Below are 14,918 nucleotides of genomic sequence, written 5' to 3' on the forward strand. Positions count from 1 at the left end.
AGGTGGACAAAAATGTCTAAGTAATACATGTCTATGCGCACAAAAACTACCAAAAAAAGAAATCGGTCAACGAGCACTACTGCAACCGCACCGACACTTCTCTCGCAGCAACCTTACGCACAACACCTATGTACCTGTATATTGTCACGGCCGTTATTTTAAATATACTTTGGAAGGAAAAATAAAATATTCATTTCGTCTGTACACCACTGCTTGCCTCCTCTTCCTCGCCAACAATACATAATAAAATATTTAATATTTGTTCAGAGTGGGGGTATTCATCTGAATAATCCATGGAATAACCGACACACCTAATCTCTTAACCCAGATAAAAATATCAGCCCCTAAGTACTTACCAAAAACGAAGAAATATAAACCGTTTATAAGAAAGCCCGCTCGTTCTAATTTAGGCGCTTACTCTCCCATATACAGAATCCTTTGGGACTACAATAATGACTACGGTAGCGTGGTGTCCGTTAATGTTCATTCGGAGTTGTCTGATTGCGCTGAACTAATTTTAAGTGATGAAATATATGTTTTTAATTGTCTCACAACTTACAGGACAAATCTGTCGCGGATCATTTCCCAAGTAAATATAAATTAATCATAAGTAAATAAATGAATCAAGTTTTAGTTATATATATATGTTGTTGTTAATGCACTGTCGATTGCACCTATAATTGAGGTGACATCTGCCATGTACTTTTATCAGTTTTTCAATGTTTTTTATTGATGATCACTTTGTTGGTGCAACTAAATAAATAAATAAATTAAAACCAAGTAGTGCCAACCCTAGCAAATTTCTCATTTCTTCCCCATTAACCGCAATATCCGGGTAAAAAGGGATTACACCTACTTTTGCTTTTTCTGCATAAACTGGAATGCTAGTTGCATAGTTTTAAATTGGACAATAAAGATGCCTCCAAGACTCAATCATTTTTATCCTAATATAGCATTATATACATCAACAACTACCTTAAAATTGGTCATAAAGTTGGAATTTGTCCCTAGTCGCCCCATTTTAGCGGTACTTATAACAAAAATGTTACATAGAAATAGTAGTAATTAGTAGAAATTTGGTACCGCTAGCATCCCTAAAATAAAAAAATACAAATAAATAAAATGGTGGTTCTAGCGGTCGAGAAAAGAGTACTTCGTGATAAAAAAAATTCATACTGTTGGTTCAACTGAAGTTTTTGGTCATATAAATCAGTGTACTATTCGTATTGATTGTTCTTCTATAATTAACAGAAAAGAAGGTATTATTGATCAATTATTGTTTCCTAATGGACGCGGATAATCTTATCATAGAAGATGGCGAACCGACGCAATCACCAGTGGTCGGGGCGCCATCCATCGTTGAAAAACAGAAACCGGCTAGCGTTGACGGAAACGTCAAAAAGAAAAGGAGACGCGCGAATACCAAACGTAAAGTTATGACGCCTTTTGTAAAAGCTCCTTGGCGTGATAGGAGGAGAAACGAAAAACCTAAAAGAAATAATCGCTTTCGTAAAATTGTTTTGACGAAAACTCATGCCCCGTTCAACAATAATCAATTTTTGATGGAAATTCACAAACCTGAACCCGAAAATGCGTTCAATATACTTCAGACGCCTTCAGCACGCACTCGTGATTCCAGTTTTAGTGTAGATTCAGATGATAACTATTTTTATGCTCTGCCTGAAGACGAAGAAGAATATTTGACAAAAGAATTTTCAAGCGTGTATGAGGATGCGCAATGTGAGCGTCTATCAAATATGACAAAAAACGAACTTATACAAGAATATCTTCTGTTAGAGGCAAAGTTTGAAAACCTTGTAAAAAGGACTGAGCGCTCGAAGATGAAACGAATGGAGGAAGATAAAGACAATAGCACTGACAGAGATGCGTCGATTGCAGATAAAGATAGTATGGTGACTGACAGAGATACATCTGAGACTTCTGTTGAAACATTTACCGCAGAGGATCCGCCTTCAAACGAAATCTGGCAACGCCTTAAAGACCAAGAAGATCAAATAAGAGAGTTGCAAATCTCAAATGAAAAGCTTTTATTGGAAAATGAACATTTAAGACAAAGGCAACATAACTCTAGTGAGGATTCTGAAAGTGACAGTTCATCTACAAGTGATAGTAATAGTTCAAGTGGAAGTGAAAAAGTTGTGGATGAACCAGTGGTCCAAAATGAACCTGTCAATGATATCGCTCAACCAAATGGATGCCAAGAATTTGAAATCCTAGAAAATCCAATTCCCCTTGTGAATGGGTTCCATACTAAGGATTAGTTTCCACACATTTGTGTGAGTGTGTGTGTGTTAAAAATGTAAATATTAAGTGTTTAAACTCTTTATGTTATAAGCATATGTTATTCATTTCTTTATAACTTGATTGAAATTTTAATTGTGTTATTTTATGCTTAAAATTTGTACTAATTTTGCATTTAATTATATTTTCAAATCATAAAAGTGCACAATTAACACTGGAAATGTAAACCTTAAATTCCAAGACAGATTAGTTTCACACAAGTCTGCAATAACTCTGTAGATGTTTGTATTTTAATTATTTGATCTCACTTTTATGTGATTGTAGGGATTGTGAATGTAATTTATATTGAGAAAAATAAGTAAATATATGGCATTGAGAGAATTGGAACACAAATTAATCCAAGTAAAGAAACACAATGCATTAGGAAAAATGTATTTGAGAAACTTAAACATAAAAGGCTTTCTATTTCTGCCTGTAGTATTATTTGAAACTTAATTTTAATTGAATATTAGGACTAATTCTTACTCTGCCAATCCATCCTACAGTTTCGAGATGTAAGGCAGTCAGATGTGTGAATCAAGCTAAATGATCTAAAACATGGATTCATGTTATACTTATAAACTTGCTTAATGGGGAAAGGCAAGAAAACACAAGTAAACAATTTGCACATATTGCTGTGTCATTTTAGTTTCAGTGATGAAGATGTTTTATGCTTTGAAGAAAAGTGAATATTGACAAAATGACATGCCACAATATATTGCCATGATTTTGCTTCCATGTTTAGAATTAATATTTAAATTAAATTATTACTTTATGCCTGAAGTTCACTTTGTAGTTTTTAGTCCTGTATATTTTCTTTTGTTAATATTAACCAAAATGAATATTTACATCTGGATAAGTTTATTGCAACAGGGAATAATATATTTTAAAGCTACTAATATATTTTATTGCTCTAAATAATAGTTTTCTTATTTCAAAACATATTGATGCCATGTTAAACTATTTACAATTGACATAATAGATATGATTTCAAAATTGTTACAATAGTTTATAAGTGAAACAAAATTGTATATACAACCACTTTATTAATTAATTTCAACAACTATATAGCTTCAGATATGGAATAAGAGAGGTTTAGACTCCCCGTGCACTGGGCAGCCTGGCTACGGCAGCCAGACGAATATAATATGGTGCATGGGGGACGCGCACATAAGCAGCCCGGATTTTGACTGTAGCAGCCAATACAATGTGCCTGTTGCACAGCCAGAGCAACCAGAGCGAGTGTATGTGGCTGCTGTCAGTCTCCAGTACTGTAGCAGCCAATGCATATTTGTTTTGCCAAATGTTGGTTATATGACACAGCATGTGTATACGTTCTCTTGTATTTAAAAAGACTGGTCTGAGTATTTATGAACTTTAAAATACTACTAGAATAGGCCTTTTGAGAGCTGTTCTAGAAAAAGAGGATGTATCCAGTATCTTTTCTTTGCTTTGCCTTTTTTACGTGATAAAGTCAAAATCGCTCGACGATAGGATCATAAATGGGCGTCGATTGGCTGCTCAAATACGTCAATTGCCGCAGCCTGGCTGCCTAGTGCGCGGGGAGCCTTTTTGTGTAAAAGAGAAAGCCATTACAAAATACAATAATATCAATATTGTTCCTCATAGACATCATCATTCTGCTATGAACAGTTTTTCATGCGAGTTGAAAAATTGGAAAATGCCACATTCTAACTAATAATAATAAATCAAACAGTAATTTGGCTCTAAACTGAGATTGTCTTTTCTATGGTAAACAAACTATTTTGGAAAGTCAGACAAAGAGCAAATAAACCTGTTCATAACATGGGTGTTTGCCCAAAGTGGGAATCGGACACACGACCCTTTACCCCTTCGATCAACAATAGTAACTAGATTTCGGGTCAGCGCAAAAATCCGTCTCGTCAAATAACAGCTCACTTGAGCTCTTATTTTGTTTAGTTCACTTTAGACAGCCAATGTCAACGTGTCTCACAATGCCGCAGTGCTTATTCAAAAGATGTCGTTACAGAAGCGATTTCATCATCCATCTGCGTAATTTCAACCGTCCCAGCTGCAGATGTACTGGCACCGTCGTTGATCCGCTCGGCCGCATTCATTACTTTACGTTGCCGGCACTGCTTGACTAGATCATATGGTTTTATTGGTACCATTCGATTGCTGTTGAGATGCCCTTTCCAACCGTATACGATCTCTGTAATACTCTGTATTTCGATTTGGCTTTTCGACGCGTATTGGCCGACATTACATATTTTTTGGTTTTTATTTTTATTTTAACACATTATATTCACAGTTACAATTTTACACTAATGTTATATATATAATCGATAGATTTTGACGAGAGCTGACGATTGAAACTTGAATGAAAGTCATAGCTTCACCGAGTCGAAAGTTATACTAAATGGAAATATCGATACGCAGCAAAATTACCTTCAAATGGCGGGGCTGCCCCCTCCCCCGCGTGCGATGTGTTACAGTTAGGTCTATGGTTACAGTCCTTACTTGAGTCGTCTATTATCAAAGGCGGCAATCTGTACATTTGGACAAAATTTTTTTATTGATATGTCAATACAGATTTATTTGAATATAATCGTCTCCTTCAAAGAATACGGTTCAAAACCTGCATTAAATAAAGGTTAATAGTTAACCTGTTATTTATCTAAGATGTCGTTCCGAAGAGTTTTGTGACTGCCAATGGAATACAAAGTCAATAATTCGTTTTTCTGATTTACCAATCATTGTCCAAAAGTCAGATTGCCGCCTTTGATAATAGTCGACTCACTTAGCGTAATAAATTCTTTGATTCTTTAGCTATCCAATGGTGTAACTGAAATTTGGATGGAGATGATAGATATGTAGCTACAACACTAAACTGTATCCCTCGATTTTGTTATAATTCGTTTTTTTGGATTGCGTCCCTATGGAAGTAATTTTAAAGACGTATTCACGTCAATATCGCGCTTAAAACCGTTTAAACTTTTATTATTTGTACTAGTCGCGAAAACTTAAAAATATACTATAAAAATATGTATTACACAAAACGTAACGCTAATAAAATAAGTAATGTATAGATACTAACAAACAAATTCTCAAAACATAAAAAGTAAACAACTGAACTTTTACTTTTATTCATTTAATAAATTATTTTAGTGTTCAACGCGATTCCCTTACCTCCTGTAGTAAATAGAAATCGAAATTTCAAGAAACAAAAATAAATGATGTTAGTTTTCAAAGCAATAACGGGAAAAATTACTTTATTTGTTGCCTCTTAAGGTTGATCTAAAGGTTCTAAAGGTATCTATATCTAAGGTCTAAAGGTTATTTAACATATTATTATGTCTTTTAATTTTTAAGTGACAGGAGTAATTTATTGCTTTGTGACGAATGATCGTAAGTATTAGATGTTTTGGAGATTTGTGACTTTATTACCAGGTGCTATAGTCGTAATTACTTTGAACTTAAAACTGTTTCAAAACTTTTTTCTCAGTTTGTTGTAAACCAATGTAGCTATGTATGTATATATTCACGCGGACAGCTTTTGCTTTGATTTTGTAAGTGTCCATTTATCTAGTTACAATTGTTGATCGGAGCTTTACCCTGTTAGGCAGCTACCATAGGCTAACTACTGCACTACCGACCCATTCGACTGAGGATCTATCCATCATTTACCTGGAATGGACTAATGACAGGAACAGTTAGAATGGTGCCTATCTGTGTGAGCTCAGAAAACTTCCTATCTTAATTATACATACTTATAGTAATGCTTATGGTAAGCTGTCAGTGGTTTATGTATATAAATTGATAATGGGGATTTAAACATAGTACCAACAGTATATCACTTATATTTGTATAATCAGTATCAACATGATAAGGATTTATCGTACAAAAATCATATGAGCCTTTTTAATACTTTTGATAAATAGTGAACTCACAGTAATTACTTGTATTGTGCATGTACATTAAAAAATCAGATCATATACACTAAAAAAATTCAGTTTGGCGACTATAGTAATCTCAACTTCAATTAAAAAAAAAAATTGTTGATAAAACTGAAGTTTTATGTGGACAATCTTTAATAGACTAATATTGTATAATTCTCTACGTTTAAATTACACTTTTCTTCACTTTAGGAAGTCTTCGACAATATTTTAATTAAATTAAACTTTTTTATCTTTCTTCACTTTTGATTCAGGGGCATTAGGGTTTATCCCTTTATAAAACTCTTTGAGCAACATCATAGCTTCATCTGCCAACAAGTTTCCATTTAAAATATAATTTTGTTCATAAAAGTTACTGACATCTAAAACGGTATTTCCGCCAAACCTGTCATTGGGGCAACCATATACCACCTCACGGATGTTTAGATTGTTGAGCGCTGCCGCGCACATTATGCACGGTTCAACGGTCACATACACAATTACGTTCTTGAAATATAGCTTGTAATCGATGTTGTTTAATCTACAGTATTCTAGAATTTGATCAATGCAGTTGATTTCCGCATGTCTAGTTGGGTTGTGTGTGGCGTTTACACTGTTTTTTGATTCTGCAATAATTTGTCCGTTAACTGTGAATACACAACCAACAGGCACCTCTTTAAGAGCCAGAGCTTCAGCTGCTAATTCAAGACACCTTCTCATATGATCAACCATATTCGACTTAATCTTTTAACGATACAATTTCAAGCAAATCCTTGATAAAAGTGCAATAAATTGTTTTCTTTTAAACAGTGAAGTGCTTTGTCGTCCCAGTTATTATTGTTTACAGCTCTTGGACTTGGATGTGGCATGTATATTACCTGTAAATATACAAAAAATAATAATTTGGTAAATTTATATTTTATTCTTACACAGGATATGATGGTAAAGGTGCTCATAAAACTAGTGAGATATATAATACATTTAACTATTTACCTGTATTTTATTTCGAAATGAATACTTGTCCAGAATTTTTTGTGCGCGTAATTCGCAAAATTTTCCGATCGCCACTATGATGTGTACATCATAAAGTTCGAGAACTTTTTTGAATATTGGATCACATATGTGATATAATGAATCTATTTCTGCGGCCTAAAATAAATGAATTAAATGAATAATACGTTAATTAATGAGTTGAGTTGTGGTAAATTATACACCTTTTCATTATCAACTGAATTTTTTGTTTTACGGCCTATCAAGTAATATCGGTAAAATTAAGAATAAATGCTCTCGTCAATCAGAAAGCCTATAAGTTATCGTCATAGATAATACACGGTAATATTAATAAAACTTATAGCTTCCGTTTGCATTAACTACAAGTAAACTCTGGGTTCTGCTATGTTCCTATACAAATTTATATTCTGCAGTATCATTTTCGTTAAGATAATGTTCAATTTATATTTAACAATACTTATATTAATTAGCGTAATTTTAACAGCGTAATTAATGGTGGCAGGACCTCTTGTGAGTCCGCACGGGTAGGTAGCGCCACCTCGCCTATTTCTGCAGTGAAGCAGTAATACGTTTTGTTTTGAAGGGTGGGGCAGCCGTTGTAACTAACTACATATACTGAGACCTTAGAACTTATATCTCAAGGTGGGTGGCACATTTAAGTTGAAGATGTCTATGGGCTCCAGTAACCACTTAACACCAGGTGGAATGTGAGGTCGTCCACCCAATGACGCAAAAAAATAATAATATTTCTTTACAAAACCATAATAAGTATTTTAACTAAAAAATACATACCTTGAAATCACCAGGAGTCAAATTGCATCCATTATTCTTCATCCATTGTTCTGGTAAATAATTATATACAAAACTAGATTCAAAAAAATTGTTTGGTTCTCCACATAAATTCTTGAACAATCCCCAGAATCGTTTCCCACTTACCTGGAATAAATGTATGAGTATTCATTAAAAACTTTATGATAAATAGTATTATTATATGATAATAAAATAAAATCTAAAAACTTTTCATTTTAAATACAATTGAGCCTTAAGTTATCAAAGTGAATGGTAGTAATTTCTTAGTGCTCTTGTGCAAGAGACCTCAAGGACCACAGCTGATCCCCAAATAAAGATTAAGCAAATGAACTAAAATAGTCAAACATGGAAGCGGTATATTGAATTGATTGCATCAACTGAACAATTGAATCATTCACCCTACGTAGGATTGGCGTGAAGTGGCATGTCATGTTTAAAATAATGTATTTATTAAAAATTACCTTGCTTTCAATTTTATAAAATTTGAATAACTCTAATACTATATCTGAACATTGTTTTAAATACAGTTATGGTGAGGCTTGGGGGAATTCAACAGTATGCTTTATGAAAATAAATATAGTTCTTTAACTGTAATGTAATCCAAACAAGAGAAACAGCAACAAAACTTCACCTTGGGGAGAAGTTAAACTGGAAAAAAAAGCAGCTCACCTAATTGTATTGTGGAGATGCTTATACTTAGACTGAGTTTGAAATGAATTATTCAGAGCATAGCCATAGACTTACTTCAGTTCTTTTACAATCAAATCCATTGACTGGTCTAGACTTAATTTCCAGTGGAGGTTTGCCAACAGAGCCATTTATACCCAGCCAATCTCTGACTGAAGAAATTTCACCAAATGGAACCTGAAAACAAGTAATCAAAATTAGAATTTAATTTTTTTACATTACACCTGTTTTGTTACTTTATTATTTGAACAGTTGCTAAGAACCTGTTAAATTATAGTGTTTACAAGTTTTTTAGAACATTTTGGCATATTTGAGGTAAGTCTTACTAAAGGCTAAAAGTCTCTTCTAAGTTTGAAACTAAAAATGATAGAAATACCTTTAGTGGTGGATATCACATATGGCTAATATCTTGTTATCAGCTTGAAAACAGCTAATATTTTGTTAAAATTTACTGGATGAATAAAATAAACACACTTGTCATCAAGATCATTGAAACTATTAAAAGTAATGTGTTATTAAAATTTGTACCTGGCCTAGATTTCAAGCTTCAGTGTGGACTTATATGACTTGATACAACAAGCGGAGCAAATTACCTGCAAGGAACCAGATGCTACCCTAGCTCTACTTTAATCTACTTTTTTGTTGTACTATCCTTTTCAGTGGTCGTGGTCGTCAGTTAGTACCATTGCAGACGTTAGGCGCCTCACGAGCAATCGCCACTACTCCCGGTTTGTGATGAGCCTGGTACACTCATGTAAAATTACTTAATCTACTTACAGATAGTGAAACATGCATGCACTACTAAAACGCAGTATTCTTATCTTACTCCAGTTTGTGACATTCCCCAGGGTCCTGGATTCATACCAAAGTACATAATACGCTTTTTTGTATTGCAATATTTTTTTACATACGTTTCGAAACATTCTCGAGCATATTTAGTAGGATTATAAACACATTGGACGGAGGCTGGTGTTTTAAAATCATCTAGTTGCTGATTTAATTCATCAATATAAAATAAAAAATCTTCGGCAATAGTACTATGTTTGTTAGTTTTGGGTTCCGAAAAGAATGAGGAAACAACACACGGTTCCATCATGTTTGGTGTTGTTAAATAGTACGGTATTTATTTCAATTATTTCACTTAATTCTCACCTAATTCATAAAAATATTAAGATGATGAATATAACAAAGTAGTGTACAGAATAGTACAGATTCTGTGATTTTTTAAAAACACTAACATTTTCAATTCAACCCTATAGATTTTAATTTTTATTTAGGGATTTTATGACCTGGTCACTAAGACCTTTAAGTCATGTCTTATTTAAAATTTTTCTTATTTTTATGAAAAATTATAATATGGACTGAAATGAAATGAAGATGATTAATTTGAGACATTAATCAACTGGGACGAAATTAAATGAAATGAAATGAGATGAGATGATATGAGATGAAATATAATCTCAGTAAAATGGTGGTCATCTACTAAGATTTTTTCAGTGGACTTTTTGGAGGATCCCGAGAAGTTTCGTTCAGTGGCTTTGTTTCATTTTCCCACATTTGTGCACTTTCACAGATACTAAACAATTAACAAACCACCATTATTACACATTTGAACCTGAAGAAACAGAACATAGACAAAATAAAACAAATCTCACACAATTTCACTCCTCACGTTCCCGCCAAAAAGTTTCAACACTCTCAACCCTTTTTTTTTAAAGGGATTTTATGACCTGGTAACTAAGACCTTTAAGTCATGTCTTATGTTAATTTATATTCATATTTTTATGAAAAATGATATTATGTAGTGAAATGAAATGAAGATGATCAATAAACCACCGTTATTACACATTTAAACCTGAAGAAACACTAAATAGACAAAATAAACCAAATCACACAACTTCACTCCTCGCGTTCCCGCCAAAAAGTCCCTCTCAACCCTTTTAATACTCTGAAGCATAGATTATACACTTAAGAAGTGTCAGTGTCAAAAGTTCAAAACTTGTGTAATATTCAAACAAAAAATAATAATATTATTCAATAAAAAATTAGGATAATATTACTTTATATTATAAAGCAATGTGGTTATGATGTGACTGGTGCTTGGTGCTATTTCGCGATATACTATTCAACAAAATCTTTCAGTGAAACGTGACTAACCTAAACCAAGGCCTCTAAATGTCTACTATGAACGAAGACATTGTTCGCAACATAGTTGTAACAGCCAACAAACCAATAGTATTTAGAAAATTTGTCAATACTTGGCCACTAAGCAGTTGGAATGTTGAGAAATGGACCACAATATTCGGTAATAAGGAAATACCATTTCGCTGTATGAAAAAAGACTTCAGATCGGACGAACCTTGTTGGGAGCGTAGATGTGAGGTCAAAAGTATGACTTTCAAGCAGTTTATAGATAATTTGGACACCAGCGAAGAGTGGATGTACTTCGACTACAAATACGTCCATAAATGGTTTGTAAGCGAGGATGAACTTTATAAGGTGAATATCGAATGTAAATTTTCTAAATACATATTCAGCATTGGTCTTACGGCGAATTCAAACGAACCGAAAAAATGGAGATATATTTTTCTGTATCCCAGCTTTCTGGTTGGAAGTAGAATTGTTGAGCTTTGTAAGCAGCTAGCAGTAAGTAGGTTGTTTCAATAAAATTGCATATCCCAATTTCTAGGACATATCATGGAAGGATTTTGGTTTTCCAAATAAAGGAGCGTCAGATACTACTTTGTGGATTGGCAGCAAGGGCTCACACACACCAGCACACCAAGACACATATGGAGTTAATATTGTGGCACAATTATATGGAAAGTGAGTTGTTTTCAGTTCTATAATTGAAGGGAGTAAAAAAGCCAAAATTAAAAATAAACTGATGATTATATTTAGAAAACATACTCCAACTTTGCAAAAAATACCCACGAGCTATTTATTAAAATTTCAATTAAATTATTTTTATTATCGATATATCTAGTTCTAGGATTAATCTTTAAATTTTTTACCCAAGTAGACTAAGTCCGTTTGATATTCTAAATTAAAACTGATACATTTTATTTTATGTGACTTTTTATACCCTTATGTTAACTTATATAAATATGCAATTAAGTTGATTAGGCCTTTTGTTCAACTATTTTAGAATTTTTTGTTCAAACTAAAATTGGGAAGCATAATAGTTATTTTCAATAAATTAGTATAACTGAAACATGTTCTGACTGACTGAAGATTTGTTGAAGATTTCAGAAATCTGCAGGATGCAGGCCACGCAGAATACGTTTTTGTGGCAAGCCTATGAGAGGTCTTTGTCTAGCAGTGGATACAAATATCCAAAAATTAAATATCAACCTACAAATAGGGTGATATTTAATTTCTTAAGATACAAGTAAAATAACATTTAACTTAATTAATAAAATAATTTTTTTACATGAAGTTAACTGAAAATTCATTCTAGTTACTATGTGATGCACATTTTTAGGAAGCGTTGGATACTGTTCCCCCCAGAAACCGGTGGATTAAAACCGACTAGGGTGCCTTATGAAGAGTCAAGTATTTACAGTGAATTAAATTTCCATTGTCCAAGCGATTTGGAGCAATTTAAGCGTGAGTCAAGATTTGTATGTTAATACAGTAAACAATAACACTAACTTAGATTTTATGATGAGAATATTTTTATGAAATAGATGACTCGTTAATTTTGTTTTAGCAAAAACTGTAATTGTGTTTTAGACTTGACTGGAGCTAGAGTAGTGGATCTGACTGCAGGTGATGCGCTTGTGGTACCCAGGGCATGGTGGCATTACGTACAAAATATGGATCCTCTCAACATATCTCTGAATACCTGGCTACCTCATGTAAGATGTGTAATCAATAATAGATTTATTTGTTAATTTAGATAGATTTAATTATTGTTAACTATCTCAATTTATTTATCAGGAAAAAGATACATCAACTCAGGTGTCGGAAGCTCTCATCAAAATATTTGTAGCACAGATATGTAAGGATCTTCCTGAAGATACAGCAAAATTGTTGATAAATCCGAATGAGGTAAATAATATTATACTACAGTCATTTTTATCAACGTATTGATATGACTGTCTTAAGTTCATTATTAAGTCTGATTGAGAGACCCGGTGGTCGTAGTGCTGACGATTGTCGTTTCAGCTCTCCCCACTCCAGATTTGTGGTGGGGAGAGATATGTTCCACGCAAAGCGTGTCACTTTGTCTCCTGCCTACCTCCATTGAGTTTAATGTCGTCTAGGGCTCGGACGCGGGTTTATTGACCGGGAGTCAGTTTAGTTCAATTCCCACATAACCACCCTGCTTAATTCTCATGTCGTAGCCGGCTGTTTCCTCCTATTCCAGGAAAAAAGTCCAATAATAAATCATCATATATAAAATTAGTTTTTGATTGTACTTGCTATCGACACTTGTTCAAAATTTCCCCTCCTCATTAAAGGATTAAACAATTCACTGAATGTTTAAAATTTCCCCTCCTCATTAAAGGATTAAACAATTCACTGAATGTTTAAATTAGATTAATTTTATGAGATGCACTTCATAGAAATTTTAATTTCATTCAAGGATGATATATCGGTGACGCCTTTGGTCGTGCTGTTCCTGCAGCTAGAGATGGTCGCCAAAAGTTATTTGGATAACCGACGTAAAACGCGACGCGCCAAGCGACAAAAGACCTGCGAAGAGAATCAATCGGCAACCGAAAGCGGAGAACTCAATATTGAGGCTCTCATACAAAACGAGTGTAATAAGCTGGAGGTACCGCCGCCGATAACTGGCGAACAACTTGTGGACATGATCAGACAAAATCTGCGCGAATATGTTAATTTCGAACGGCCTTTACACGACGACGAGATTGATGGATCGACTTCAAGCCTTTGTTTAACTAAAGCCCTTATAGACGCGTTCACGCAGAGCAATGTCATAGATATTGTAAAGGAGAATTTATTTGCCAGACTAAGCTAAGCTCGGTTCGGTTAGGAAATATCAGGGTCTGGAAGACTGGTTGTGCTAGAAGCACGGATCTCAAATGAGTAAAATTACTCGATTCGTTTTGATTCTTTAAACTCTGCAAATCATGTTGATTCTAAATTTGCTTAAAACAGATCTTTATTCGTATAAATTATTAATTATATTAATATCTAAGAAATAACTTAATATTAGTAGGTATAAATAAGTTTTTAAATTTCTGCAATAAAAATGACAATTCTGATTAAATAAATAGCATAGGTATCAGTTTTTGACGTAGTGAATGTTACTAGCAATAATATGCCTTATTGGAATATTCTAAATGTTAATTTTCATTTGCAGTCATTACAATTATTACATCAAATAAAAAATTGAATTTAATTGCAGGCGTATCATTTACCTAAAATAAATAGTCACGCGGGTTTCTATTATTTAATAAACATTATAACCTTTTCGAAGGTCGATATAACATGGAAAAAAGGTTGCAAGTGTACATCAGTGGGTATCACCATTGCTATCTTTTCTCTTCATTTCTTCTCTTCTTCTTGCTATCTCCATCTTTTTTATTTTTGACACTCCATCTTTTTTATTCTTGACACAGGTGAATGAGCTGAACGCCTATCTCGTTACCAGACCCCATAGACGTGAACAACGTAATTGCGCCACCCACCTCGAGATATAAGTTCTAAGGTCTCAGTATAGTTACAACGGCTACCCCACTCTTCGAACCGAAACGCATTACTACTTCACGGCGGAAATAGGTGGGGTGGTGGTACCTACCCGTGCGGACCCACAAGAGGTCCTACCACCAGTGATTACGCAAATTATAATTTTGCGGGTTTGGTTTTTATTACACGATGTTATTTCTTCACCGTGGAAGTCAATCGTGAACATTTGTTGAGTACGTATTTCATTAGAAAAAAATGAAAGATGTGGTGTCGTGGGACACCAGGTAGGAACGAAGTTCCTTCGGCTAATGTAGAATCGACATAATTTGCAAAAAAAAAATCGTGCTCAATTTTATGTAGGTTTTCTTGATTTTTCTCTTAAATTTTGCTGATTAGTTTTTATTTAAGTGCAGGAAAGTATGTAAAAGTAAAAGAAAGAGGGAGAAAGAGAAAGGTATTATACACTACTCGCTTGTGTATGCGACTGTCGCGCCTGCGCACGTCTCATTTAACGGTTTTATTCCACGCACT

At 33.8% G+C, this 14,918-nt stretch overlaps 4 protein-coding genes across 4 annotated transcripts; 2 read left to right on the forward strand and 2 right to left on the reverse strand.

Moving 5' to 3' along the window:
* The first annotated feature begins 1,063 nt into the window (after positions 1–1,063).
* On the forward strand, positions 1,064–3,222 carry LOC101735632 (protein HEXIM1). Its single transcript, XM_004921797.5, has one exon. It carries the CDS (start codon positions 1,287–1,289, stop codon positions 2,280–2,282), a length of 996 nt encoding a protein of 331 aa, XP_004921854.1. The 5' UTR covers positions 1,064–1,286; the 3' UTR covers positions 2,283–3,222.
* A 2,905-nt stretch (positions 3,223–6,127) lies between these two features.
* Positions 6,128–6,950, reverse strand: LOC101735362 (tRNA-specific adenosine deaminase 2). Its single transcript, XM_004921796.4, has one exon. It carries the CDS (start codon positions 6,948–6,950, stop codon positions 6,459–6,461), a length of 492 nt encoding a protein of 163 aa, XP_004921853.1. The 3' UTR covers positions 6,128–6,458.
* On the reverse strand, positions 6,128–9,664 carry LOC101743203 (single-strand selective monofunctional uracil-DNA glycosylase). The gene is made up of 5 exons (XM_062676196.1): positions 9,638–9,664; positions 8,784–8,903; positions 8,022–8,165; positions 7,212–7,367; positions 6,128–7,096 (listed from the first exon to the last, which is right to left on the reverse strand). Exons 1-5 carry the CDS (start codon positions 9,647–9,649, stop codon positions 6,980–6,982), a joined length of 549 nt encoding a protein of 182 aa, XP_062532180.1. The 5' UTR covers positions 9,650–9,664; the 3' UTR covers positions 6,128–6,979.
* A 1,044-nt stretch (positions 9,665–10,708) lies between these two features.
* Positions 10,709–14,100, forward strand: LOC101747156 (HSPB1-associated protein 1). Its single transcript, XM_004921795.5, has 6 exons — positions 10,709–11,225; positions 11,416–11,552; positions 12,211–12,335; positions 12,462–12,586; positions 12,669–12,779; positions 13,318–14,100. The coding sequence occupies exons 1-6, from the start codon at positions 10,902–10,904 to the stop codon at positions 13,714–13,716; spliced, it is 1,221 nt and encodes a 406-aa protein (XP_004921852.1). The 5' UTR covers positions 10,709–10,901; the 3' UTR covers positions 13,717–14,100.
* The last annotated feature ends 818 nt before the right edge of the window (positions 14,101–14,918 follow it).

This window comes from Bombyx mori, chromosome 25 (assembly GCF_030269925.1).
Source record: "Bombyx mori chromosome 25, ASM3026992v2".
In the NCBI taxonomy this organism is placed as follows: domain Eukaryota; kingdom Metazoa; phylum Arthropoda; class Insecta; order Lepidoptera; family Bombycidae; genus Bombyx; species Bombyx mori.